At 37.6% G+C, this 25,275-nt stretch overlaps 2 protein-coding genes across 8 annotated transcripts in view; both read left to right on the plus strand.

The window, feature by feature from the left end:
- The window catches only part of FAM135A (family with sequence similarity 135 member A), a 100,484-nt gene extending 97,564 nt beyond the window's left edge, over positions 1-2,920 (plus strand). For all 7 annotated transcript variants that reach the window (XM_054569556.1, XM_054569555.1, XM_054569560.1 and 4 more), the window contains one exon: positions 1,460-2,920. In XM_054569556.1, coding sequence (XP_054425531.1) covers positions 1,460-1,665 — 206 coding nt within the window. In that variant the 3' untranslated portion in view covers positions 1,666-2,920. The remainder of the gene's footprint in view (positions 1-1,459) is intronic.
- A 3,070-nt stretch (positions 2,921-5,990) lies between these two features.
- On the plus strand, positions 5,991-25,275 carry SDHAF4 (succinate dehydrogenase complex assembly factor 4). Its single transcript, XM_054568622.1, has 5 exons — positions 5,991-5,994; positions 7,628-7,761; positions 8,004-8,325; positions 23,703-23,855; positions 24,009-25,275. The coding sequence occupies exons 1-5, from the start codon at positions 5,991-5,993 to the stop codon at positions 24,116-24,118; spliced, it is 723 nt and encodes a 240-aa protein (XP_054424597.1). The 3' UTR covers positions 24,119-25,275.

The raw sequence follows: 25,275 nt of genomic DNA on the forward strand, positions 1-25,275 counted from the left end.
AAAGGCGTCAGAAATCAGCAGGTTCAATAACTGTTTTGAGCAGTGGGAAAAACATCTTGATAGGTGTATTGCATCAAAAGGAGAATACTTTGAAGGTGGCTAAAGTTTAAACATGTGAGAATAAACACACTATTTTATATAAATTCTTGGTTTTTTTGGGTCCCCCCTCATGTTGGTAATACAGTAGAATGCATAAGCATTAAAAACTGTTTTGCCCCTCCTAGGTAGGTTGTCCTTTTATGTGTACTGTATGTCTGACCTTGATCTTTAATGCTTAGCTTGACCACAATAAATCTATTACAAGAATTAACTAAAAAGAGGGAGAGAGGAGCACAACTTTGGAAGTAAAAGCAGAACCAAGCATTAAATAAATCTTCAGAGGAAAAAGAGGATCCTCTTTGATCTTTGAGCCAAACTCACATTGTTCTTCTGACTAAAGGTTTTGTCATTCTTCTCAAAATACAGGAGTGGGCAAAAGTAGGTTTACAGTTGTGAGTGCACGAAACAGTTTATTCTTGTATTATTTAATAATTATTGCATTATTTATTATTAACCTACTTTTCTCACCCTTGTATTTTGGAAATACATGGAAATATGTTGACTGCCATGGAAACTTGATGTAGACTGAAGTTTTAAATTTTGCCTTATCAGAATCTCAGCATGGCCACTTTTTCATAATGGTTTAACAAGTCAAAAGTGACAATGTTGAAAAAAAGCCACTTGCTCTGTTATATTCAGGGCTTTGAACTAAAAATGTCAAATTTACAAGAATAATGTATAATAAATATGTTATTTTTACTTGGCTAGATAAATAATGAAATCATACTTTCTCTAAAACAGTCTCAAAAATGATAGTTAAGGAAAAATAAAACCTTTGAAAATAACTTGTTCTGCTTTTTTATAAATTGATTTTATTGGGGTGACATTGGTTAATAAACTCATACAGGTGTCAAGTGTACAGTTTATTCAACAACATAATTCAACAAACAAATAGAAATAGAAACAGGTAAATACAACAGACAGCTGTCAAAGGGACAGGGGTTAGGAGACTAGGTGAAAAAAGACAAAGGGATTAAGCAAAAACACGCGTACACACACACACACACACATACAGGGTCCTGCAGAAGAACACCTACTTGAGTGTAGTTGGTAGGGTAATAATATGGGTGTAATAATTTATAGTTTTAATTTGAACATTTCACCTAAAATGTCATGTGGTATGCTTGAGTGTGATATTGTTGTGTTATAGAATTACACACATGATTTTGTAATAAAATATTTTGTAGTAAAAAAATAGGGGCATTATTTTTAACATTTCCTTATATGACACAGGCACCGACAACTTTTTCTACTTTAAATGGAAATAATGTAACTAAATTGTATAAATTCTATACAAACTGGCATAGAATTTTTTCTGTTAATTATGTGAGCTAATTTTATTTTTTCTCTTCTTCCATAGGACAGATCTATTCAGAAATGATCCACAATTTGCTTCGCCCGGTTCTACAAAGCAAGGACTGTAATTTGGTTCGCTATAATGTCATCAATGCATTGCCCAATACAGCTGATTCACTCATTGGGAGAGCTGCACATATAGCTGTTCTTGATTCAGAAATATTTTTAGAGAAATTCTTTCTGGTTGCTGCCCTCAAATATTTTCAATAAGATAAAAACATTAAGAGACTTGACAATTACCTCATTCAACAGTGATTCAAATAATGTATTATATTAAATTATAGATGCTGATAAGTTCTAAAAAATATTTATACCTTTTTATATGGAAGATAATTTATATCATCCATGTTTAGAGCTTTTTAAACATAACTTTACTTTCTAGGTAATGTGGCTGTGCAATATTTTTTTAATTTTATCTTTTTACTTTTCTATTACTTTTTCATATATTTTGCTACATAAGTATTTCCATGAAATTTTAAGCCCATTGTACGTCTCATTCTTTATTATTGGCTTTCCACCATCCTTATATCAGACACATCGTACTAGAGGCCATTATTGCTAGAATAGCATGGGACTTTAAATTTTCTAGTATTGGGGTATATTTAGTTAATTATAACTTTTACTTTTAACATTTTACTATGTTTTAACTGGAAATAAAATTGTGGCTGCTAAAATATATTTTTTGAAATCAACTCTTGAGCCCTGCCAAATGAGATAGCTCATATATGACAATGTTATAAAAGTTTTCTATAAAAAGTCATTATTATTATTATTGCATTTCAACATATGTCATGCCTATTAAAATATATTTTCTACTGGTGATTTCAACATTGTTTCTCACATTGACTTTTATTACTGGAATTTTTCATGTTCATGTCAGCAGCATCTAGAGATTTTTGAATGTTTGAATGCCCTCTGCCTTGATTTAGTTGGAATTTTGTTAAATTTGGTAATGTTGCTTGAACTTTCTGACTACATTTCTTTAACTTTTTTTCATGAACTTCCTTGTATGTACATAGTAATTAAATGTTGAAATTTATGAAATACTTTTATGAATTTAGATAATTTTTAAATATTGTTAAAATTTGTTGAACTAAACAGTAATGTAAATAAAATAATTCATGTTAAAAATGGAACAAAAAATTAACTTTACATGTTTGGTGATACAGATGCAAATGTTTTTAATACATGGAGTTGTTAAGTCATTTGACTTTAAAGGTGCTGAATAGCATTAAATTCTCTTATTTTCCTTTACTGTTTTACTTGTGAAAATCATAATGCACTAAGGGTGAATAGGTCTGTTTGCATTCACCAGTTGTGATTGGACACAAGGTTTTTGTAAGTATGTATTGTATAATTGATGCATGTTTATTTTTAGCATTGTGTTATTGCCTCTGGTGATAATAAATGAACAAATGACTATCTAGAGGAGCAGCTAAAATACTTGCTTATTTTCAGAACACTAGAGGTATGTTTTTATTTATAATTGAATAGACTATATTATAGACCAGCATGATTGTATAACTTAAAGCCTTTGTAAAGTATTTTTATAATTTACATATTTGCATATATTAGGTAGTTAAAAGTATTTTGATTGCTCTCCATAAATCTTTACTTTTTAAAATACTTGAAAACTTAATGAAAAGACTAAGCAATAATATACCAAGTTCTTTATAACTGGAAAATGTAAATATATGCATTATATACCATGTGTTTTTGCCACACACATTTTTCGTCTTCACATACCTTGACCCTGATTTTAAAATATGTTTATTCTAAGTTTGAATAATCTCTTCCAGGTTTATCAAAGGATTTATTCTTACTCATAAGCATATAATTGTATTTAAAGGTAAACTGCTCTTATGATCATAGTTGGTTGATTGGTTGTTCTAATACAGTTTTAAAAGCATATCTATGATCAAGGTTTAAAACCTAACAAACTTTATTTCTGGTTTACCCGGGAAACTAGCATATGCTATTTACTTCCAAATACAGATTGCGGGGGTGGGCTGGGGAAATGATTATCTGAAACAGAGTAAGTGACTCCTAGAGAATGAATCATGTTGATGCATATACCAATAAAGATCTTGGTTGAAAACAAAACAAAAAAAAGATAAATTTAAGAAGAAAAATTATTCAGTGGAAGAATATTAGGCAGCTCTTAGCATTGATAGAAAGGCTGGAGAACCAGCTTTGGAAAACAGTAGAAACCAAAGGAAGTGAGATGACCAAAATCATATAGCCAAGTCCCAACCTCAGAAAGAGCTGGAAGTTTGTGTATATTTCTCCTGGCCTTGAGGCCTCTGAAAACTGGATTCCAAACATATTGCTTATTTGCATCATTCACTCCTGATTCAAAGTCTGGTGGGAATGTCCAAGTATCCAGGCTCAGTCTTGTGTCCTCACTCAGGCTGTCGTCAGACATGAAAGAGAGCGAGTATATATGACCTCAACTTCCACAGTAGAAAATGGGACCATTTCTCGTACCAAGGCTTACCAAATGGGTTTACCAAGATTAAAGGGGTTTGATGACTAAGCACCAAATATAAAAACCTATCACAGGTATACCGTAATCTGTCTCTTTGTCTTTCCAACATCCACATACACCATTCTTCTCACATTTATGCATTTAAAATGCTTCCTCCTGACACTACTATTGTCCCTCTGCCATTTTCAAGTCCAGGATCTCCGTGATGTCCATTTTTTCTCTGGTTCTACAATCTTGTTTCAATAGTTTGCATCCCATAAGTAAAATTATAACCTTACCACCAGTATATACACTAATAGTGTAAGAAAGGAAAGAGAAAATATTTATAAACATACATGAGCCAACAAGGAAGAAAATGAACTAGAGCAGTATTTTGCAAGCTTTCTTGGTGAGAATTACTTAGGTAACTCATAGAAATAAAAACTCCAGGGCCCTATTACAGACCAACTAAGTCTCCAGGATAGGATACAGATAACAGCATGTTTTATGTCCCAAAGTTCTCTCTTTAAAAAATGATTTTGTAAATACAGTCCTTCCTTCACCACCGGTGATTAAGCTAGACGATTATTACTTGTCACCACTGCCATTTTATTTTCTTTGTTTTCAACCAGCACCTCAGCTGACCAGATTTCTTTACCTAGTGTGTGAGCCAAAAATTTGTAGCTTGGGTGGTTTTACCTATATATGTTTGCAACAGTCTGCTTAATTTTCATAATTCAACATGGTACTGGTAGGAGGTGTTCCAAGAGATGAGATTCCTGAGTTCTAGTCAGACTCCTCTCCCTGTTCCCTTTCCCCAAATGGTTATCAGGGCCAGTTGCCCCAACTAGCACCATCAACACTTTTTCTAATCTCTTACCCAGAGAAATGAACTAAAAATGACCAGGTGGCAATCCCAACTTTCAATTCAGAGAAAACACCCCTTTTACCTCACTCGATGCAAAAAAAAATTGGCACACCAACAGAATCTGGAATCATGGTGATGGATGGCAAGATTAGTGAAGGATCTGAGATTCCATCCTACTTGCTAGCTGGCTTGCCACGGTTTCATGGGTGCTGACAGGAGACTCCTGAGTAGGAGACAAAAACTTTATCACAGCAAAATAGTAGCCAAGTTTCAGCATATTTGCACCAGTTCCTGGAACCCCAATACCCTCTGATGCAGAGGGCCAGATGACACCTGTACACATAGTTGCATTAGAGGAGAAAAATCCAGGGCTGAGGACCAAGCAGTGTTTGAGCAAGCAACAAAGAAGCCAGTGTCGTCTTTGTTGTTTCTTCCCAAGGGAAGAAACAGTTAAATGGTAGCAGTGATGTTGCTTTGACCTACTTAGATGCCAATGACCAGCTACAGAAATGCTTATTATCAGGAGATGCATAAACCTTGCAGTTGGCATACTCAGCAATAGTATGCAGGGACACTCAGGACTAATGGCAACTTGTTTCTCCCCACAATGGAAAGCAAAACAAATGGGCAGTGTGTCAGATGTAGCAAGGTGTCGATCCCTCTGCTTCTCTGGACCCTGTTGTTCTGTCCACAGGAGAGAGAATCACTGAATACTTCTAACTTATTTGGAGCATATGATAGATGCTTTAGGACAGCATCCCAAAATGTGTTTTTTCATCGGCTTCCAAAAGTAAACCTTCCGTAGGACCGTCCATTATTTCATAAGACCGCTTGCTTTTGGTCTGGTGGGATATGTGATAAGACTGGTTAATCCCACCGGCATCAGTACCCTGCTTTATGTCTTTCACAGGAAAGTGAGTTCTTTGGTAAGAAGCAGTGTGGTATGGGGTGCTATATAATGTGTATGGTATACAAGATATTCAGTAATCACAAATGGAGTATGTAAAAGAAGCGTAAGTCAGGGAAAACAATCCAAACCCAGAATACTTGTCTATTACTATAGAACAAGTTGCTACTTCATTATAGTAGGATCCCACTGTAATCAAGCCTGCCACTCAGGCTATAAGTAATAGTGCTAATCAACCAGTCTTGGCAGAGGAAAATACTATGTTAAAAATAAAGGCATGTCTCCATCTCACGATGGGTACAGTGTTAGTGACCAACTGAGCAAAGAGGTGTGAGAGAAAGAATCTGATGTCTACAGAGTGGGTCCTTGTAGGCAGTCTCTCAAATGGCCCTCAGTGACCCCCACCTACCTGTGTATTCATCCCTTGTGTAATCCCCTCCCTTTAAGAGTTGTCTGGATCTGACTGAATTTTTTTTTAAGATTTTATTTATCCTTTAGAGACAGGGGAAAGGAGGGAGAAAGAAGGAAGGGAAACATCAATGTCCAAGGGAAACATCAATCTGTTGCCTCTCACATACCCCCACCAGCAGATCTGGCCTGCAACCCAGGCATGTGCTCCAACCTGGAATCGACCCAGTGGCCTTTTAGTTGGCAGGATGACACCCAACCCACTGAGCCACAACGGTCAGGGCTGGGTCTGATTTACCTCTAGTAGCAGAATACAGCAGTAGTGATAGATGTCACTTCTGGGATTAAACTTCAAAGACTGTCTTCCATCTTGACCAATCGCCCCTTTTCTCTGGTTCATTCTGCGGAAAAACAGCTGCTGTGTTGTGAGATGCCCACATAGCAAGGAACTGAGGGAAGCCTGTAATCCAACTAAAAAATCTGGCCAATAATCATGTGAGTGAGCCTGGAAATAGATCCTCCCCTAGTCATGCTTCCATGAGACTGGAACCCCAGCTAACAGGTTGACTGTAACCTCATTTAAGACCTAGAGCCAGAGGCATTCTGGCTCCTGGATTCCTGATGCACAAAAACTGGGAGAGAATAAATGTTGTTTTAAGCCACAAAATTTTGGTATGTTAGGGAGCAATAGAGCGGACTTGTTCTGATTAAGAGCCCTTTAACAATGAGAGCCTCTTCTGAGCATTCAACTGGACCCAAATATTCTTACACTTTGGGGCCATTTTGAGAGGTCCTATTCCACAGAAGTATTCCAAAGCCTTCCTGTTCCCGGTCCCTGACCATTTGACTAAACCAATGCACATGAAATGATGTAGATCTTTATCTCAACTCATATCTCCTCCCAGGCAATGTGCACAAGATCAGGTTCTGCCTATCCTCATGATGAAACTTTAGCTCTCCTAGGAGTATATTTAGCCATACAAATCCTAACAGGACTATTTCTAGCTATACACTACACATCAGACACTGCCTTCTGGAAGGATTTTTTTTTTTTCCTCACTGCTGTTCTTGAGGGCCTCTGTTAAATGGGGCTCTAAATGCCAAAGCAGTCCCTTGCCAGCTGGGTTAGTATATTGAGCGAAGCCATATGTAATTTAGCTTTGAATTTTTTCCTCAGCTAACTGATCACAAGGAATTCATCGTTAGGGTGTAGATGTGAGTTAAGGGTCAAAAGTGTGTATATGAGCTTCCTGCTAATGAAAATCGGTTGGCTTTTTGGCTTTGGCCCTGTTCTGTGTATATCACTTCCTCTTAGTGAAAGAATTCCTTATCTAGAAGGACCAGATACCTCCTAGCTCATGATGACAAACTCATTGCAGAGCCACCTGATGTCATATGGTCAGGTGTAACAAGGGCCCAATAGCTAGCCAAGAAATTTTCTAAAAATAAATTACGGGGACCTCCACTGTGATTCTGTAAAAGCTTCCACAGGTTACATAAAGTCTCCTGATCTGCCGCTTAGGTTCCCAACAAACTGGAGCTCTTGGAATTGAAGGGTCCGATCGGCAGAACGCCATTCACAGCAGTCCGGACCAGATGGAAAGCCTTGTCTTGCCCTCCACTTCACTCAAAACTCATCCTTCAGAAGGTCATCTGGTCAGTGGCTCAGTCAGGAGTTCAACGAAAAAGTGGAGATTTTAAAAAGTAAAAGAGAAGTGAGGGAAAAGAAGCCTATCATACAGACAAAAGAGTAAAAGATACTCATCTTTGCTATAAGAGATCTTCCAAGAGACATTTTGTCTCAGATTTTAGAGCAATAAAAGAAATTATTCCCTCATCCAACTCTAGCCATGATTTAGGGGTTTAGTTTAATTAACACGAGCTTCAGGGTAATTTAGGTCGTTCGTGACAAGACCGAGCTGCTTCCTGCTCTTTGCCTACAAACAGCCTGGTCCAAGAGCACGGATTCCCAGCGCCGGCTACGGAGGCCCCGCCCCTCTCACGGAGGTCCCGCCCCTCCCACATGGGTCCCGCCCCTCGGGCAAGGCGCAGGCTCCACCTCACGAGAGCCCCGCCCCTCCTGTAGAGCGGGCCGCGCCACACTGCGGGCTCCTTCTCCAGGACGGGCCAGTGAGGACGCTGCAGGACTGGGCGCCATGGTTGTGTCCGGGCTCGCCGGGTGTCTTGGTCGCGCTCCGGCCGCAGCTTGGAGAGCGGCAAGTAAGGGACCATGCCGAGGAGTCAAGGTTGCGGGCGGAGTCCCCAGCGCCGCAAGAAAGGCCTCCCGCGGGGGAGACTGCGTGTATCCCTGGCCTTTAAGCGTGCGTGGGGTCTCAGCTTCTCTGTTTTTCACCTCGGCCACCGCGTCTTGGCTTGGGCAGGTCCGGTACAGCCCGGGACCTCAGGGGTGGGAGTAGAATTAGAAGATCCCCAAAGCCCTTTCAACCGGGATACCTGCTTCCTTCCGGCCACTGCTCTGACCAGGAAGGGCAGCGAACGTTTTGGGTTGTGTGGGAACTTGCAGAACGCACTACATTTTGATATTCGTGGATAAAACAAAACAACAAAAAGGAATAGGCCTTTGGGAATAGAACTCGGTCGAGTACTTATTTATTTACATTAAAAAAAGGATTTTTGCCATTTACAGTATTAAAAAAAGGAAAAGTGCATAAGTGGCCAAAAGCAAATAAGTGTAGTAAAAATTAAATGACTTTAGGAATTGTTAATAAAGAGAAGTATGGATGCGTTTAGTAAAAAGCCAATATTTTTAAACCCTTTGCTGTTGGAAAATTTTTATCAATTTATTACAGACTTAACCGACAGTATGCTAAGCATAGTTTTAATTTAGGACATCTGGGAGAAATTGTCTTGTGTAAACTGAAAACAAGGTAACTGCTCCTCATTGTAGTGGGTCCCAGATTTCTATGCAGTTTGTTTTCCTTTATGTGACAGGGGTGCCCAACCTTTTGGCGTCTCTGCACCACACTGGCAGATGAGCAGTTGTTTCGAGCCACACATTCACTACATTGCAACACATAATCACAAAAAAATCGCAATGGTTTAAGTATATTTACGATTTTGTGTTGGGCCTCATTCACAGCCATCCTGGGCCTGTGTGCGGCCCGAGGGCTGCAGGTTGGACACCCCTGAATCTTCTCAAGCATATTATTTGTTAATTATAAAAATTTTAAATGGTCCAGAAATGAATAAAATGGAAAGTGAAAGTCCCACATTATCCAAACCCCAAGGTAATAACTTTAAAATTTTGTTTTGTATACATTCAACAACCCTTTTCACTTGTACTAAAAACTTAAGAATGAGGTATTCGGTAACAAAAAATTATACAACACATGTAAATTGTGAAGCAAAGCCAACATTTGTGAACACATTCTTCAGTGTAAGAAATAGAATATTTCCATGGCCAAGCAGCTAGCTCCCTGTGTGCTACTTTCTGATTCAGTTGTGTAACTTTGCATACTGTTGATCTTTGTAGAAATTTTCATACAATTTGTATTTATTTTACTTGCTTTTTTCAATTAATGGTGTATTTTGAGATTCATCCATATTGATGTTTGATGTTGATATTTGCTCAAGTGTGAAAATATATGTTCTTCCATTCTGTTCAGTGGACATTTGTGTAATTCTAGAAACACCAGGTTTGGCTGCTCCATATTCTTATATGCTGTGGGTGCTGTTGTGCAAGGAATAGAATTCCTGGAATGTATGACATAGGGCTGTTCAATTTTATAATATGATGCCAGGTATAAAGGCAGTCTGTTTTTACTGGCAGCTTTTACCAGCAGCATTTGAGTTCCTGTTGCTCCACATACTTGCCAACACTCAATATCATCAGAAAATTTAATTTTTGTGTGTTTGTAGGATGTTGAAGTAGTATCTTATTGCAATTTTTCTTTTCTCTGGTTAGAGAAATTAAATCTTTTCAAATATGTATTAGTTTTTTGTGAAATGTATTTTTAATGGATTATTTGTCATACTTTTAACATATATTTGAATACTAAACATTTTTTAGTTATGTAAGTGGCAAATAGCTCAGTTTTGGGGCTATTTTTGTCACTCTTACAGTGTCTCTTTTTAAAAACCATATAAGACATAGACAAAATATAAAAGAATAATGAATCTGCATGTACAATCACGCAGCTTCCAAAGTCTTGATTCATGATTGTATTTTAATCTTGTCTTGATCCTTTTGTTTAAGTGCTTTGGGATTGTTTCTAATAGAGCCTTCTCTACCCTAAAGTCATAGAGAATTTCCTTCTGAAAGATCTATAGTTTTGCTTTTTATACTTAAAACTTTATTCTGACATTGATTGATTTTTGTGTATAGTCTTAGGAAGAAAACCAATTTCATTTTTTTTCTGTGACAATAACCAGGTTCATGTATTGGACCTTTCCCTCACTGATGTAAATAAAGACAGCTATCATAAGTCAAGTGTAGAGATATAGATATGGGTTTATTTCTTTGCTCCCTTTTCAGTTTCATTAGTCTGTCTATTCCTGTGCTGATACCACTTGCCTTTAATAACTGCACCTTTGTAATTAATCTTGATACCTATTAGGGTAAGTCCTCCTGTCTTGATTTTCAGAGGTGTCTTTGCTGTTCTTGGGTATCTGCTTTCCATTTCAAATTCTTTTTAAAAATAAATAGCATTCCTATTGGAAATTAATTAATATTGTTCAATATTTTAAAAATTATTTTCTGATTGCTGATTATGCATAGAAACACAATTGACTTACATATTGATTTTGTATTCAGTAACCTACCTAAATTACTTTATTAATTTACATAACTTATTTGCAGATGGTAGGTGTTACTCAGTAGACACTGATATTACTGGCAAATAAAAATCTAACTTTTCCTTTTGCAATTTTATATTTTTTCTTTTCTCTTGTTTTTCTGTCTTTGCTCAAATGTCCAGTACCATGTTGACTAGAAGTGGTGATAGCAAGCATGCTTATCTTGTTTGTGATTTTAAAAGGAATGTGTTCATATTTAATTTTGAGAAATTTTCTTTAAATTAACTTTTGAAATATATACACCTTGTGTTTATGTATGTGTGTGTGTGTGTGTGTGTGTGAGAGAGAGAGAGAGAGAGAGAGAGATCATGCATTGAAAACATACTGGTCATTTCACATGTCAATTTGCTTTCAAATTTATTAGGGGTAAGCAAATTATCTCTTAACTCACTACATTTCTCTTGTCTTTATGTTTACTTTTCCTTTCTCATTCGTAATTATTCAATTTGGTGCACTTAGGGCAATTTTTATTAATTAAGTTAGCTAATGGTATAGTTGTGTTACTGTATAGTTGTGTTACCGTATTTTTTAAGTACATTTTATTGATTATGCTGTTAGAGTTGTCCCAATTTTTTTCAATTTGTCCCCCTCCACCTAGTAACCCCCCCTTCCCTCCAGCAATTCCCTGTCCTTAATTCATGTCCATACGTGTAAGTTCTTTGACTTCTCCCTTTCCTATGCTATTCTTAACATCCCCCTGTCTATTTTATTCCTACCAATTATGCTTTTTGATCCCTGCACTGTTTTCCACTTTCTCCCCCTTCTTCCTCCCAGCTGATATCCCTCCAAATGATCTCCATACCTATAATTCTGTTCCTCTTCTGGTTGTTTGCTTAGTTTGTTTTTGTTCTAGTTTTTCAATTTAGTTGTTGATAGTTATGAGTGTGTTGTTATTTTAATGTTCATAGTTTTGATCTTTTTCTTAAATAAGTCCCTTTAACATTTCATATAATAATGGCTTGGTGATGATGAATTCCTTTAACTTTATCTGGAAAGCCTTTTATCTGCCCTTCCATTCTAGATGATAGCTTTGCTGGGTAGAGTAATCTTTGTTGTAGGTCCTTGCTTTTCATCACTTTAAGTACTGCTTACCAGACCCTTCTTGCCTGCAAATTTCTTTTGAGAAATCAGTTGACATTCTTATGGGAACTCCTTTGTAGGTAACTCTTTGCTTTTCTCTTGGTGCTTCTAAGATTCTCTCTTTATCTTTAACCCTTGGCATTTTAATTATGTTGTGTCTTGATGTGGTCCTCTTTGGGTCCAACTGATTGGGATTCTCTGTGCTTCCTGGATCTGTTTGTCTATTTCCTTCACCAAATTAGGGAATTTTTCTTTCGTTTTTTTTCAAATAGATTTCCAATTTCTTGCCCTTTCTCTTCTCCTTCTGGCACCCCTATGATGTGAATGTTGGACCTGTTGAAGTTGTCCCAGAGGCTGCGTCTCCTACCCTCCTTTCTTTGGATTCTTTTTTCTTGTTGTTCTGAATGGTGGTTTTTTGCTTTCTTATGTTGCAAATCATTGATTTGATTCTCGGCTACATCCACTTTACCGTTGTTTCCCTGTAAATTGTTCTCCATTTCAATTAGTGAATCCTTCATTTCTGCCTGTATCTTTTCTATGCTGCTGAGGTCCTCACTAAGTTCCTTGAGCATCCTTATAACCAGTGTTTTGAACTCTGCATCTGATAGATGGCCTACCTCCACTTTGTTTAGTTCTTTTTCTGGAGTTTGGATCTATTCTTTCATTTGGACCATGTTTCTTTGTCTCCTTGTTTTGGCAGCCTCCCTGTGTGTTTCCATGTTATTAGGTAGAGCTGCTTTGACTCCGTGTTAGTGTGCCCTAATGTAGTAGGTGTGCTTTAGGGTCCAGTGGCACAGCCTTCCCTATCACCCAAGCTGGGTATTCAAGATGTACCCTTGGTTTGGGCTGAGTACACGCTCCTCTTGTAGTTGAGCCCTGGTTGCTGTTTGCAGAGCAATAGGATGGCTTACCTAGGCCAATCAGCTATAAGGATTGTCTGTGACCGCTTACCACCAACCTCTGCCCTCTGTGGAGGAACAGCTGTGCAGTAGCAGGGTAGCAGTGCTCCAGTGTGGTCGGTAGCTGTCCACTGGGTGCACTGGCTCTGGGGTTTCCTGGGTGGTTCAGGCCAAGGTCGGCCCCCACCTTTGTTTTGCCTCGGGCCACCCTTCCTGAGCTATAATGAAGTCTGAGGTGGCTGCTACTTGTGCTGGGCTTTGAGGTTCCCAGGCAAAGCCAAGCTGTGAATCTAAATTGGCTGCTTCTAGTGACCAGCCTGGAGCTAACTGAGGGCAGCTATTGTTTGTTTGATAGGATTTAGGAAGTTGTGAAGCATGAGCCAAGACCAGCCATTCATATAGAAAAGCAACTTGGATGGGCCTGTAAGTGGGATGGGGCAGAGCGTCTGGGGATCTCCAAGGTGGGTTAAACAATGTTAGCCAAGTTGATAGAGTCTCAAATATGTCACCAGCCCATTGGCTTCATGGCTCTGTGGGAAAGGGGCTCAGAAAAGTAACAGTGACCTCAGGGTACATGCCTGGGTTGTGGGCCAGGTCCCCAGTAGGGAGCGTGAGAGAGGCAACCATATATTGATGTTTCTCTTCCTCTTTCTCCCTTCCTCCCCCTCTGTCTAAAAGTAAAATAAAATCTTAAAAAAGAACAGAAAAGAGACAATGGCCTCTGCTTGCCCTGATACCAGACGCTTTGCCCTCTCCCTGTATGCCACTGTTGCCCTTCAAGCTGCCACCCTGGTGCTGGAGCCCAGAGGGAGTGAGTGGGTAGTTGAGTCCGTGTGTGGGTTCTTTAAGGGCAACTGCTTTGGGCTCCAGAAGTCCCTTCCACCGACTCCATCAATCCCCATGGTTTTTGCAGCCAGACATTGTAGGGACTTATCTTCCTGGAACTGGAACCCTGGGGCAGGGGGCTTGGTGTGGGGCTGGGCCTGCTTACTCCTTAGGTATCCCTCCCGAATTTTTATCCACTACAAGTGGTGAGGGACCAGCCCTTTCCATGTCTGCACCCCTCCTCCCAGTCTGGAGAGCTATGGCTATGGTTTCTTTAATTCTGTAGTGGTCAGACTTCCATTCAACTCGATTTCTGATGGTTCTGAGTGATGATTGTTCTATGTTTTAGTTGTAATTTTGATGTGGTTGTGTGAAGAGGCAAGCCATGTCTGCCTAGGCCACCATCTTGACCAGAAGCCTATGTTACTGTATTTTTAATGAACAATTTATGTGGTTCTTTGTAAAACATACATTTTGTTTTATTGTTTATGTTACATTATTTCTCGTTTTTCTTACATTAACTTTATTATATCATTTTTATTCAATTCATATTAATTTTTTTCTTGTTTAGAAATATGTTTTTATATATTTAAATATAAGTGTTTATTACATTAGCCAAACACATACTTATCTTTAGCTATCTTTTGCCAGAACCAGGAGTTTGGGGAAATTAGAATTCCATTGCAATTGCTCTCTGTGTTTTGCAGTTTGTGTTTTAATTTTTCTCTTAATTCAGCAGCTTTTTTTTTCTTACATTTCATTGGGGATTTGGAGGTTTTCTTTTTACTATTAAACTAATTTTTTCTTTCATTTTCATTAGACAATGTGATTTTACTTTCAGTAAATGTTGACATTTTTTATTTGTCAACTCTTTAAAAGAATAATATATAGCTTTGTTTTCGAATCATATGGGTTTAAATTAATCTATTAGATCAGACTTAGCATTGTGATGGTAAGGTTCTCTATTACATACATATTTTCTATCGTCACCCCAGGACATTTTTTCATTCCTTTTAGAGAAAGAGGAAGGGAGAGAGGGGAAGAGAGAGAGGTAGAGGTAGAGAAACATCTATGCGTTCCCTCCCTTATGCTCCCTGGTGGGAGACCGAACTTGCAACCCAGGTAAGTGCTGTGATGGAGTGAAACGCACAACCTTTCAGCCTACAGGACAACACGAACCAATGGAGCCACACTGGCCAGGGCTCTACACTATATTTTTAATTCTTTTGTCCAGTAATTCTGTTATCTCTCTCATATTTTACTCTGTTTTCCCCTTTATTTCTCACAGTGTTTGCCTTTTTATGTACTATTTTACAGTCAAGAATATTCATGGTTTTTATATTTTAGCACCCTTTTTTTCCTTCATACATTGTTTTTCCCTTGAATTGAAACTTTGCTTTTTTTTCTTTCCATGCATTTGTCATATATGTGGCCATACATTTAAATTCAAAAGTCACTTTGTGTTATATGCATGTAGTATTCTAAATACAGTAGTACCTTAGTACTCATCGTTAATTTGTTACAGAACTCCTGATGAGTGCCGAAATAATGAATACTGAACAAAGCATTTTCTCTTTGTGGGGCGGCTTCATGACTCATAGAAGTTCTAGCAAGTGCAGCAAGTCCTGAGCACGTGATGAGTTCTGAGCAAGTGCCGAGTGCTGAAACATTTTTTCCTCATCAAAATACGAGTACAGGGCTTGACAAGTTCTAAAGCTGATGAGTATTGAGGTATGACTATATTATTATGCTTTTAAATTTAACTGGGTGCATTTATTCCTATGTACATTTATCTATATGAGTTTTATAATCTACCTATGGTTTTAAAATTATTTTATTTTTTATTGAATTTATTGGGGTGACTCTGGTTAACAAAATTATGCAGGTTTCAGGTACATAATTCTACAATATACCATCCGTACATTGTATATGTGTTCACCACCCCAAGTCAGATCTCCCTCCGTTACCATTTATCCCCCTATATCCTCCTTCACCTCTCCCAGCCCCCTCCCCTGGCAATCACCACATAGTTGTCCCTGTCCATGAGTTCTTTCTCTCTTCTTTTCTTTTTTGCTTAATTCTTCCTCTACCTTGACCCAACCCCCTGCCCCTACAGCTGTCAGCCCGCTCTCTATCTATGAGTCTGTCTATATTCTACTTGTTAATTTTGTTCATTAGATTCCACATATGAATGAAATCGTATGGTATTTGTATTTCTCCACCTGGCTTATTTCACTTAGTATAATGCCCTCCAGGTTCATCCATGCTGTTACGAAGGGTGAAATTTCCTTCTTTTTATGGCCAAGTAGTATTCCATTGTGTAAATATACCATAGCTATTTAATCCATTCATCTACTGATGGATACTTGGGCTGCTTCCAAATCTTGGCTTTTGGAAATAATGCAATGAACATAGGGTGGCATATATTCTTTTGAATTAGTAGTGTTTTGGGATTCTTCGGATCAGTTCCCAGAAGTGAGATTGCTGGGTCATAAGGCAGTTTCCATTGTTAATTTTTTGAGTTGTCTCCATACTGCTTTCCACAGTGGCTGGACCAATTTGCATTCCCACCAACAGTGCACAAGGATCCCCTTTTCTCTACATCCTCGCCATCACTTGTTTTTTTGTTGATTTATTGATGATAGCCATTCTGATAGGTGTGCAGTGATATCTCATTGTGGTTTTAATTTGCATTTTTCTGATGATTAATGACATTGAGCACTTTTTCATATGTCTGTTGATCTATACATCCTCTTTGGAGAACGGTCTTTTCAGGTTCTTTGCCCATTTTTTAATTTCAGCTGTGATTTTGGCTTTACTGGGCTCTGCTGGGGCTTGTGGTGGAGGGGAGGGGAGTTGGTGATCTCACAGCCCTCCTCCCCCACTTCCACTAATGGCTGTGGAAATCACTGTGTTAAGATTCCCAGCCACCTCCACCCAGCTTTGCTGAGATGGGGAGTTGTGAAGGACGGTGCCTTTTCCTGGAGGGAGACTGCTGCCGCCCTCCCAGGCTACAGTGTAGGGGCTGCTGCCGGAGTCCTCTCCCACCGCCAGCACCCTGGGCCTGGCAGAGTGCGTCAGATTGGGTATGCGGTCACCGTCCCTGTCCTTTCCCTCCCCCCTACTTGTTCCAAATTGCCCACCTTCACATGTCCTGATGCATGGATCTTTCAGGCCTTCTTGTGTGTTAAACAGGGGATCCTTCGTTAAGTTTCAGTTGTTCAATCTGTTGTAAATTTAAGGGGATAAACCAGCTATTTTCAACCAGTTTGCCACAAGAATGTTTAAAATATGCATTACTCGACTATTTAGTCAGGCGTACTGTCCTCTTTTCCCTTAGATTGTCAAATAAAAAAATGACAACAGCCAACACAACAATAGATGATGTCCAGTGTGAATAAATAAAAATTATACCTATTTTCTGTCAGATTGGCAAAAAATATATTTTTTGGTGTGCTATGAAATGAAAAAGATAGAAAATTGCTGGAATAAACAATGGAGTCTTCTCACTTTGCCATGATCCTGATGTTACTCTCCCTTGTCTTTGCTTTGATGGAAGATTTTTAATTACTGGTTTAATTTCTGTAATGGTTATTGTAGTGTTTATAAGATTATCTCTTCTTAAGTCAGTTTTGAAAAGTTAAATTTTTCTAAAAATTGTTCATTTTGTATACTTTCAATATATAAGCATGAAGTTGCTGGGGTTTTTATTTTTTTTTTAAATTTCTGCTCTCTATATAATTGTGTACTCTCTTTAATTTATTTTGCCTTCTCTTGTTTTTTTTTTTTATTAGTTTTCCCAAAGACTTAATAGTAGGTTTAATCTTTTAAGAGAACCAACTCTTGGTTCTACTGATTCTTTCAGTTTCATGTCTTCTATTTATATTCTTTCCTTCTCTTACTGTAATTATTTTCTTTCCATTTTCTGTGGATCCTCCTTTAAAAAAAACCCAACAACAACAACATACAAATGTCTCACATGTCTTAGTCAGTTGGGGCTATAATAACAAATTACCATAGACTGGGTTACTTGAAAATGAAAAATCAAACATTTATTTCTCAAGTTCTGGAGGCTGGGAAGCCCAAGATCAAGGTGCCAGGACAACCAGTCCTTGGTGAGAGCCTGCCCCCTGGTTTGCAGAGGGCTGTCTTCTCATTGAATCCTCATGTGGTGGAGACGGGAGAGCCGCAGCAAACCCTCATTTCTCTCTTTGTCAGGGCACTAATTCCACTAATGAGCGCTCCACTCTTACAACCCAGTTACCTCTCAAAGACCCTACCTCCTAATACCATCATATTAGGGGTTAGAATTTCAACATATGAATGTGGGGAGGACGCAAATCTTGAGTCCATAATATTTATCCTTTTTTTAAAAAAATAGGGTGGTTTTCCTATAGTGACCATATGGCTGGAGTGTGTTGTGGGGTTTGTGTGTGTATGTGGTGTGTGTCTTTTTAGTCTTAATAGTCTATGCCTTTTAACTGGAGAGTTCACTCCATTTACAATTATAATTATTGATAGAATTTATTTTACTTCTACCATCTTATTTTTTACACCTTCCACTTTTTGTACTTTGTTTGAGTTAAATGTTCTCTTCTGTTTTTTTCCTCTGCTGGTTTGGAAGATATACCTTGTCTTTTACTGGTTACCCTTAAAATCTAAATGCATACTTAAGGAAGTCTGATGTTAGTTAATCTTTACCTTCCTCCTAAAAAGTACAAAGCTTGAAAAATGCTTTGAATTTTTCACCCTCTACCTTTATTGTTAGGCTATTTAGCGCACACGCACCAGTCCTCAATATGTTGGGTTGGGACTGTGGTTTTCATAATCCCACAAATCAATATTATTACAGTTTTATACCATCAATGTATAAAACTTTTATTTTCACTTTATTCTTACTTTACGCTTTACTTCTGAGATTCCTTTCTTAAAGCATATTATTTAGACGTTCCTTTGGTGACAATCTTTTATAATAAAGTTTCCATTGTTCTTTACATATGTTTTATTTTTAATATGAAAATTTATTTTCTTTCTCTTTTGTTCTTGATAGGTGGTTTAAATGGGTGTATCATTTTCTCACAGCTCTATCATCTTCCTTTCATTATCACTATTGTGAAGTCATCTAATTTTTTTTATTCCTTTATTAATAATCCGTCTTTTATCTGGATGCTTTTATAGAGCTCCCTTTGGTGTTGGGGTTATTCATTTTACTTCATGTGTAAATATGGGGGGTTTTTTTGTTGTTGTTGTTTCACTTGCTATTCTTTGTGCTCTCTACACAAGAAGATGCCTGTTTGTTGAACCCCCGCCCCCCACCCCGGTCTTTTCATTATTTCCTTCTGAAACTATGATTAAACAAACATTTGTTAGATCTTCTCATTTTATCCTCCATATGATTTAACTTCTTTATTATTTTCATTTTTTTGTCTTTATACTTTTTTCTGTATAATTTCTTCAGAACTTTATTCCAGATTACAAATTCTTTTCAACTGTATCTACCCTGCAATTTAGCCCTTTTATTGAGCTTTAAATTTAAATTGTTATATTTCTAAATTCTGTGTTTTTAAAGATGGCCTAGTCATTTTTCATAGTCCCATACTTATTTCTCCTGTCTGGCTCCTTTTTTGTTTCCTTAAACACAGTAATTAGTTAGTTTACATTCTGGTTTTGGTATTTCAGTATGTAAAATCTTCATGGTCTGGTCCTGTTCTCTTGTTTGATGACTCTGCTCTTGCTTGTGATGGCTGGTTACCTTGAATGTTTTACTGGGATTCTGTGAGACTTGCATGAGAAGTGGATTGAGAAAGTATTTCTCCTCAGAGGATTTGCTTCTGCCTTTGCCATATGTCTGGGAGCACTTCAACTTTAGACATGGGTTTACTTTGCGGCAAGGTGTTCCTCGTGGGGGTTTTCTGAACGTGCAGATAGCGTGTAATCAGGCATCAGTACGGGTGTGGTCAGCCAGTGCCTTCAAAATATCAGGAATGGCTTCTTTTTCTACATCTCCACTCAGCATTTTTCTTTCATTAACTGTTTTCTTCATTAGCTGGAGGTTTTCTTGTAGTTCCTTGCTCTCTGGACCAGTGGCATGAGCATCACCTTGGAGCTTGTTAAAATGCAGCATCTCAAGTTCCACCCAGACTCACTCACAATCTGCATTTTGACAAGATTCCCCCAGGTTGTTTATGTGCACATTTTAAAATCTTGCAACTCACTTTCTTTTCATGAACCTCCTTGAGTCCTGGCCTCTAATAGGTTTCTTTTTGCTCAGGCTCCCTGTTGTCCTGAAAGCTCCATACCCCAAACTCTAGATAAGAAAAAAAGCACAGAATGTATAATAGTTTAAGTGTGTATCTCACTGGACTGCTTTTCTATTATTGTTATTGACTTGTTATTGTTAAATGTCCTTCCTTTGATTCAGAAGTATTCTGTGTATTTTTTTTTTACTTTTTTAGGTGTTTTATAGCTGTCTGGTTTTGGTACCTCTAACTTATCAAGTTTCCAGAAACAGAAATTCTACAAAGTTGTTGTCTTCTTTGTTTTTTAATGATGCTTAATTCTTTGTTCCTTTGCTTTTATTATCTCTTCTATTAGTAGATCATGTTTTTGCCTGTAATGTATTTTTAACACAATTCTACCAAACCACCCCTTGAAGAAGACAAAATGGACTTTATGATGGTGATTTTCTTCTCAAAAGATGGGTTTTGTTTTAAGTTCATCAGCTATTTCTCAAGCAGTTGAGGGAGTCAGAAGTTTGCTGATGGCCAAAAGGAACTAACATTAATATACTTATTGTTGCTTAATACCTACTATTTGAGAGTCAGAATCTATAGGTGTGTGGCCGTTGGGCTCACCCTCACGTATCATCTGAGAGGCCTTTCTTTTTTGTCTGCCCCTGAAGCTACTTGCACGTACCTCACTGCCACTGCCCGCCCCCCAGCCCCACCCAGCCAGGCCGCTGTGCATGGATTTGTTTCCAAAAATGTAAAGCTTACAAGTGCCAAAGAGCACAGTGTGCCCTGTCTTCTCTGGTACTGCACAGAAGTGAAGGGAATTGTCTTTCATGTTCTGTCACACTGTCTACCTGCCTACAAAAGTAGTTCTGTTTATGCGTCCAGGGTCTCAAGAGTACCTTGAGAAAGCTGCTCTTTCAGCTTTTCCTTCTAGCCCCTTCTACATCTTTCTGTAGATAAAGTTCCTTCAGAAGTGCCCAAAGCCAGGCTGATGGACCAGTTTCTTAAACTTATCCTTTGCTACTCTTCTCTCTTTCCCCAGAATACACTCATGCTTCTGTTCTGTACCAGGAAACCTTATGCAAATTGACTTCTGTGTCCCACAGTTAGACTCAAGGTATTAATGCACTAAACATGTGCACATATAGACATACACATTGCTTCATTTCTCTGAACTGCCCTTCCAAGTATGTTGAAATATCCCACTTTACAAATGGGAAAGCAGACTCAGTGAAATACAGTAAGAGGTTCACATTGCTAGTAAGTGGTGTGTCTGGCATTGGAACCCAGGTGTGACTCTCGTGCCCTTAGTCTGCAAGTTTTTTATTTCTCCATTGTATCACTTCAGGAAAGGGCCAAGCTGGTTTGACAGGTCATCCAGGGATCCAGGTTTTTTCATCTTGTTGCTCTACCATTTTTGTAGGGTGGTACCAACATGTACCAACATGTCAGCCAATATGTACTAGTAGAGTTTTGCTAGTCATTTACAAGTTGTGTGTCTTCTGATTGATATGTTCTGATGGGCAGTATCTATATCATATCAGTTGTTAAATATTTTCAGTTTCACCCTGGCTGGGTGTTGTCCTCTTCCCTGTAGCTGAAGCAGGGTCATCGCCACATCCTCATGACAACTCAAGGGAATGGCAAAAGAAATCCAGGGCAATCAGCTTGTTGCAAAATTGAGGCAACTTAGAATTTGCACACATCACTTTCAGTCTCCTTCTAGTGGTCACATTTGGACACGTGGCCACTTGCATAGGGGAGGCTGGGAAATATGATCTGTTAAATGCGTGGTCTGGTTAATAGCAGGAGGGATGAGAGGGGGTCCTAGAACTAAATGGAAGAAGGGAAAAGTGGCTGTTTGGGATATGCAGGAATCTCCACCACATCTACTAATGTCACTTTTTCAGAAAGTGATTGTGTTTATATTGAAAAGAATTACTGTAAAAATAAAGACAGTTATATACCGGCCCCATCACATTATTGTGAGGCTTAAATAAGGTGTCATCTTTTTAGCTGCTAGCACAGTGCCTGGCACATAGTAAGCATCTAACACATCTGTTACTTTTATTATAGTATATCTGCATCATTTAAGAGGTGAAATTTTTAGCCTCAGATTTTGTCTACATTATAATTGGTAGCCAGGGACATATTTTGTGCAATTGTTTGGATTTTGCATAAATGCTTAGGAATTTCTACAGATTTGGAACATACCAAAATTGCTTTTTACACTGATTATCATTTCACTTTTTCAGTGATGAGATTTTAAAATTTACAACAACAATCAAACCTAAAACAAAGTGCTGGTTTTGTTGTGCTGAGCCTGAGCACGCAGTATGGGGTGGCTACTTTTATCTATTAAATACTTGCTGATGTTTAGGCCTGTAAGTGAGTTATTTAATGTATAATAAAATATACTTAATTAGTAACCAACTACAGAGACTGCTCATTAGTTAAAGTAGATGTAAAATCTGTTTGCATTTAGAATCTAATATGTAATTATTAAATTGTCCTTTCTGTATATCTGTATTATTAATAAACTATTATGACCTAGCAAACAATCTTTCTTTCTTGCTTTACTAACTAGTAATATATTTTTTGATGAATAGATATTTAGACATCAGATGATGGGTAAAATCTTCTGTTGTGGAGACTGCTTGAACTTGTTAAATTGGGATATAAGGTCAAATTATGAAGAATTCTGTATTTCAGGCAACATGACTAATTGGTTTAAAAATCCTATTATTTGGACTGAGAAAGTCCTTCAGTTGTGCATAGTTCATAATCACCAACATTTTCCATATATTTTTCTAGTCAACCACAGTAAACCAACATGAGATTATTATGTGAAATGTAGTAACATAATCAGAAATTCAGATTTGTACTTTTTATTTAGTTTCTAAATAAAAACAAATACTGCCTTATAAGATATTATTGCAGATTTTTCTCTTTAGCCTTTTAGTATATGTTTAACTAAATATTCTGGTGAGGAGATAAGAAAAAGAAAATATACCTTAGATATTAAAGTGGAGTTTGAAGACAAAATAGTCTCTACTCTAAATCAATAAATAAGTAAAAATGTTTAATAGATAAGTGTACTATTTTAATATGTACAGAAATTTTTCTTGATCCATAGGAATTTTCTTGGCCAATTAGTATCATAAATATGAAGTATTTTACATTAGAATGTGGATGGAGGGAAACTATATTAATTCTGTAGATCATTATCATGGCTTTATTAAAACATTAGTAAGTAAATGAAAACATGCATTTTCTTGACACATTTTTAAAATTTTAGTTGTCAGGAATAGAGGACCATGATTAGAATTTACTTATAAGAATACTAAATATAGTCTCTTGTGACTTCTGGAGATTTAAATAAAAATATTGTCATTGAAAAATTAATACTAATTTTCCATAATGATCTGATTTCTGGCATTTTTGGCATGGCTTTAGACAGGAATCAGTATTTAATATATGTATCTACAATTTTGGTAATGGTTAACTAGAGTATTTCAAAGCTCTTCTTTTCAAACTAATGTCACTGGTTGCCTGCAAGGGAGGGAAATGGCTGTCTGGAAGACTTTTCCTCAGAGGGGAGAACTTTTCACTGTATGTACTTTGTACTTTTTGAACTTTGACCATTGTGAATGTATGCACTAAAAATAAATTAAGTAAAAGTATTAAATTTTAAAAATAGAATTAATGACCAGCTCCTATTTTTCCACCAACCCCACTCTGCTAGGAGTCCCCCTTCTGTGTCACTCTTGGAGGAAAACAAGTTCTTCTCAAGACGGAAAATCGGAACCTATCAAACAATCCCTTAAGAAGCCAAAGTTACCAGAAGGTCGTTTTGATGCACCAAAAGATACCTATTTAGAGAAAGAACCACTAACAAGTAAGTATGGTACAGCTGCTCTCATTTCAAGACTCCATGATAACACAGTCAGTACGATATAGCCTCCTAACCATGTAACTCTGCATCTTCAGAATGGACCACAATGCTTTTCCTGTCTCTGTTGACTGCTTTGTTCACATCTTCTTTCTTCAGAGTTTCCAGATGATGTTAATCCTATTACCAAAGAAAAAGGTGGACCCAGGGGCCCAGAACCTACCCGATACGGAGATTGGGAACGAAAAGGACGCTGTATTGATTTTTAAGCCATGTATTCTTTAACTTCAATATCTTTTTCTGAATACACACATCTGAACTTATTTCTGACTGTTTTCTGTATGTCCTTTAATCATCGAATTTCTATAATGTGTTTTAAAATATATATGATGGATTTGGAAGAAAATATGCTGCTCTAAATTAGGAAAGAGGAAATATGTCTGCATTAGCACATTAATTTTAATTTAAATGTTTTTGGGTTATAAGTGATGATTAGAACTGTAAACTTCTTTCATCATGTTTTAGTTTAATCAGTTGCTCATAAAATGCAAATGTAAATAAAGCAACTTTTTTTTAATGATCCATTGCCTTGTGTTAGGTAATTTTGACTTTTTAAATACAAGTTAAGCAGTGCATTTTATTTGAGAATTCCCCAGTAACAACAGAAAGTCTTTAACTTGGAGCCAGATTACTTGGGTACAAATCCTGGCTCTACTGCTTACTAGCTATGTGCCCTTGAGTGACTCATCTAACTTCTCTGTGCTTCAGCATCCTCATATGTAAGTTGGGTATAATGCTAGTCCTACTTCACAGGGCAGTTGAGAAGATTTAACAAATAAATACCTGTAAACAAAATAAATACCTGTAACAGTACAGAGCACTGTACTGTTAGTGTTAACTATCCTTAAATCACAAATGTACTTTTCCAAGCCTCTAGGCTTCCTTGGAGAAAAGGTTAAGAAACCAAAATTTGAAATACTTTAATTGAAATTGTTTCATATGACCATAACATTAAAAGTCATCGGTTGGGAAATTAGTGATTATTTGCATAGGTGAAATGAGCTGAAAGATATATTAGTGTTTGAAACATAAAATTCAGGTGTAGAGGGCAAATATGAAAAAAACAGGGCATAGAATGGACCAGCTTAGTCAGTTTTGATGACTCAATAGCTCCTACCTCTGTGGCCTCTGGATAACTAACTGGGTCAGGAAAGTCAAGTCCAGTTTAAGATCTGGAATGAAGGAAGGATGAGAGCTGCTGCACCTCCCTTAAGGCATCCTTTGCTGTCCTGCGGCCTCACTCAGTCACAGATTGGGCCTTCAGCCCTCAGGCTGCACTTAAATTAGGAAGCAAGGGTTTACGAAGCCTATAGGAGACAGAATGCAGTGGGCTGATAATTGTATGATATGAATGATAAGTGCAATG

The sequence above is a fragment of the Pteronotus mesoamericanus genome, unplaced genomic scaffold (genome assembly GCF_021234165.1).
Source record: "Pteronotus mesoamericanus isolate MK-2021 breed Mesoamerican mustached bat unplaced genomic scaffold, CSHL_Meso_final contig_20, whole genome shotgun sequence".
Taxonomy (NCBI): domain Eukaryota; kingdom Metazoa; phylum Chordata; class Mammalia; order Chiroptera; family Mormoopidae; genus Pteronotus; species Pteronotus mesoamericanus.

What these genes read in the sequence shown, in the direction of transcription:
- SDHAF4 (XM_054568622.1), top strand. An exon ending in ATCCTTCAGAAGGTCATCTG is followed by an intron (nt 7,762 to 8,003) that starts GTCAGTGGCTCA and finishes AGGGTAATTTAG; the next exon opens with GTCGTTCGTGACAAGACCGA. An exon ending in CGCAGCTTGGAGAGCGGCAA is followed by an intron (nt 8,326 to 23,702) that starts GTAAGGGACCAT and finishes CCACTCTGCTAG; the next exon opens with GAGTCCCCCTTCTGTGTCAC.